Raw genomic sequence first — 2528 nt, 5'->3', positions numbered from 1 at the left:
AGCTCCATTTAAATAGCCTGCTCTACTCTGAAGGCCAAGCTTCATTAGGAGTAACAAGTGTTCTTATAACACTATAATACACAAAAATTCATACATAAAATGTATGTGTATGTGTTTGTGCATATATATATATATATATATGCATGTGTATATATCTGTATATATCTCTCATATAAATGAAATATCTATCTGTATCTGATACATATGATAAAGAGGAGGAAACAAATGACTGCATAATGTTTGTCTTACACTTGCCCTCACCTTGTATTTGAAAAACTTGGTCCCAGTTAATAACATCACGTTCTACCAATAGCTGCTGGTAAGCCCTGACATCCTTATAGAACACAGCATAAGCATTAGTATAATGGTCGAAGTTATCTGTCTCAGCCTAGGACAGAAAACATAATTATAAAAACATAAACATATTCTCTGGATAACCCAAATCTTAAATAGATTAGATACCATTATCTGGGCATGTCTAACTAATTTTTCATTACCAAAATCAGCCACCTATAAAGCAATAGCTAAGTGGGAACGAGGCTAATACGCTGAAGTAAGGGGAAGAAGAGATACTTTATAACTTTTGCTTTGATTCTTCCTTAAAGGATTAGGGAAGTTTTAAGGCATTGATTTTATACTATTCTAGATATTTATTTATAAAAATAAAAAGCATAAATCTCAATGTCATCCACCTCCAAAAATCAAATTCAGAATCTTTCTAATGTGGTCAGAGAAGCACATCTTTGGTCACTTGGGTTTCTAGTTGCTATCAGAGGCAGAATGGTGGAAATTTGGTCTTCTTCAATCTTACTCCCTGTTTACCGACATGACCAAAGTTATCAGTCATAAAAAATAATCCACCTCAGTGGAAAAGCTAGTATGTACAGGCATAACCTGATCACTGCAATAAAGCCAATATTGCAATTAAGTGAGTCACATTTTTTGGTTTCCCAGTATACATAAAAGCTATGTTTACACTATTCTGTAGTCTCTGAAAGGTGCAATAGCATTATGTCTAAAAAACATAAAAGTTACATTATTGCTAAAAAATGCTAACAATCATCTGAGCCTTTGGCGAGTCATAATCTTTTTACTGGTGGAGGGTCATGCCTCAGTGTTGATGACTGCTGATTAATGAGGGTGGTGGTTGCTGAAGAATGGGGCGGCAATGGCAATTTCTTAAAATAAGAGAACAATGACGTTTGCTGCATCAATAGACTCTTTCATGAAAAATTTCTCTGTAGCATGCAATGTTGTTTGACAGCATTTTACCCACAGTAGGATTTCTTTCAAAATTGGAGTCAGTCCTCTCAATCCCTGCTGATAAAGATGCTGCTTTTTATGTAATATTCTAAACCCTTTGTTGTCATTTCAACAATGTTCACAGCATCTTCACCTGGAATAAATGCCATCTTAAGAAACTACTTTCTTTGCTCATCTGTAAGAAGCAACTGCTTATCTGTTAAAGTTTTATCATAAGATTGCAGCAATTCAGTCACATCTTCAGGCCTTACTTATAGTTCTAGATCTCTTGCTACTTCCACCAAATCTGCAATTACTTCCACCACTGAAGTCTTGAACCTCTCAAAGTCATCATGAGGGTTGGAATCAACTTCCAAATTACTATTAATGTTGCTATTTTTACCTCCTCCCACGAATCATCATGTATGTTCATAATGGTATCTAGACTGATGAAACCTTTCCAGAAGGTTTCCAATTTACTTTGCCCAGATCCATCAGAAGAATCCCTATCTATGGCAGCTGTAGCCTCACAAAATTTATTTTTTAAATATTAAGCCTTGAAAGTTGAAATGATATCTTGATACACGGGCTGTGGAATGGATGTTATGTTAGCAGGCATGAAAACATGAATCTCTTTGTACGTCTCCATTAGAGCTCTATGGTGACCAGGTGTATTGTTAATGAGCAGTATTATTTTGAAAGGAATCTTTTTTTCTGAGTAGTAGGTCCCAACAGTGGGCTTAAAATAGTCAGTAAACCATGGTATAAAGAGATGTGCTGTCATTAGGCTCTGCTGTTCCATTTATAGAGCACTAGTAAAGTAGATTTAGCAAAATTCTGAAGGGCCCTAGGATTTCTGGATTGGCAAATGAGCATAGGCTTCAACTTAAAGTCACCAGCTATGTTAGCCTATTACGAGACAAGTCAGCTTGTTTTTAAAGCTTTGAAGCCAAACATTGACTTCTCTCCAGCTACGAAAGGTCTAGATGGCTCTTCTTCCAATAGAAGGCTGTTTCGTCTACACTGAAAATCTGTTGTTTAGTGTAGCCACCTTTATCAATGACCTTAGCTATATTTTCTGGATAACTTGCCGCAGCTTCTAAATCAGCATGTGCAACATCAACTTGCATTTTCATGTCATGAAGACAGCTTCTTTCCTTAAACCTCATGAACTAACCTCTGCTAGTTTCAATCCTTTTATCTGCAGTTTCTTTACCTCTTTCAGCTTTCATAGAATTGAAGAGAGTTATGGCCTTGCTCTGGATTAGGCTTTGGCTGAAGAAAAC

General features: G+C 36.2%; 1 protein-coding gene across 1 annotated transcript in view; it reads right to left on the bottom strand.

Moving 5' to 3' along the window:
* GLYATL3 (glycine-N-acyltransferase-like 3) overlaps positions 1–2528 on the bottom strand; it is a 17296-nt gene that overhangs the window by 10208 nt on the left and 4560 nt on the right. The window contains exon 3 of the mRNA XM_008586021.1: positions 262–388. Within this exon, the coding sequence (XP_008584243.1) occupies positions 262–388 (127 nt within the window). The remainder of the gene's footprint in view (positions 1–261; positions 389–2528) is intronic.

The sequence above is a fragment of the Galeopterus variegatus genome, unplaced genomic scaffold, assembly GCF_000696425.1.
Source record: "Galeopterus variegatus unplaced genomic scaffold, G_variegatus-3.0.2 Scaffold3802, whole genome shotgun sequence".
Lineage (NCBI taxonomy): Eukaryota > Metazoa > Chordata > Mammalia > Dermoptera > Cynocephalidae > Galeopterus > Galeopterus variegatus.
Note: the sequence above shows the minus strand (reverse complement) of the source record. Positions and strands in the feature narration are given on the sequence as shown.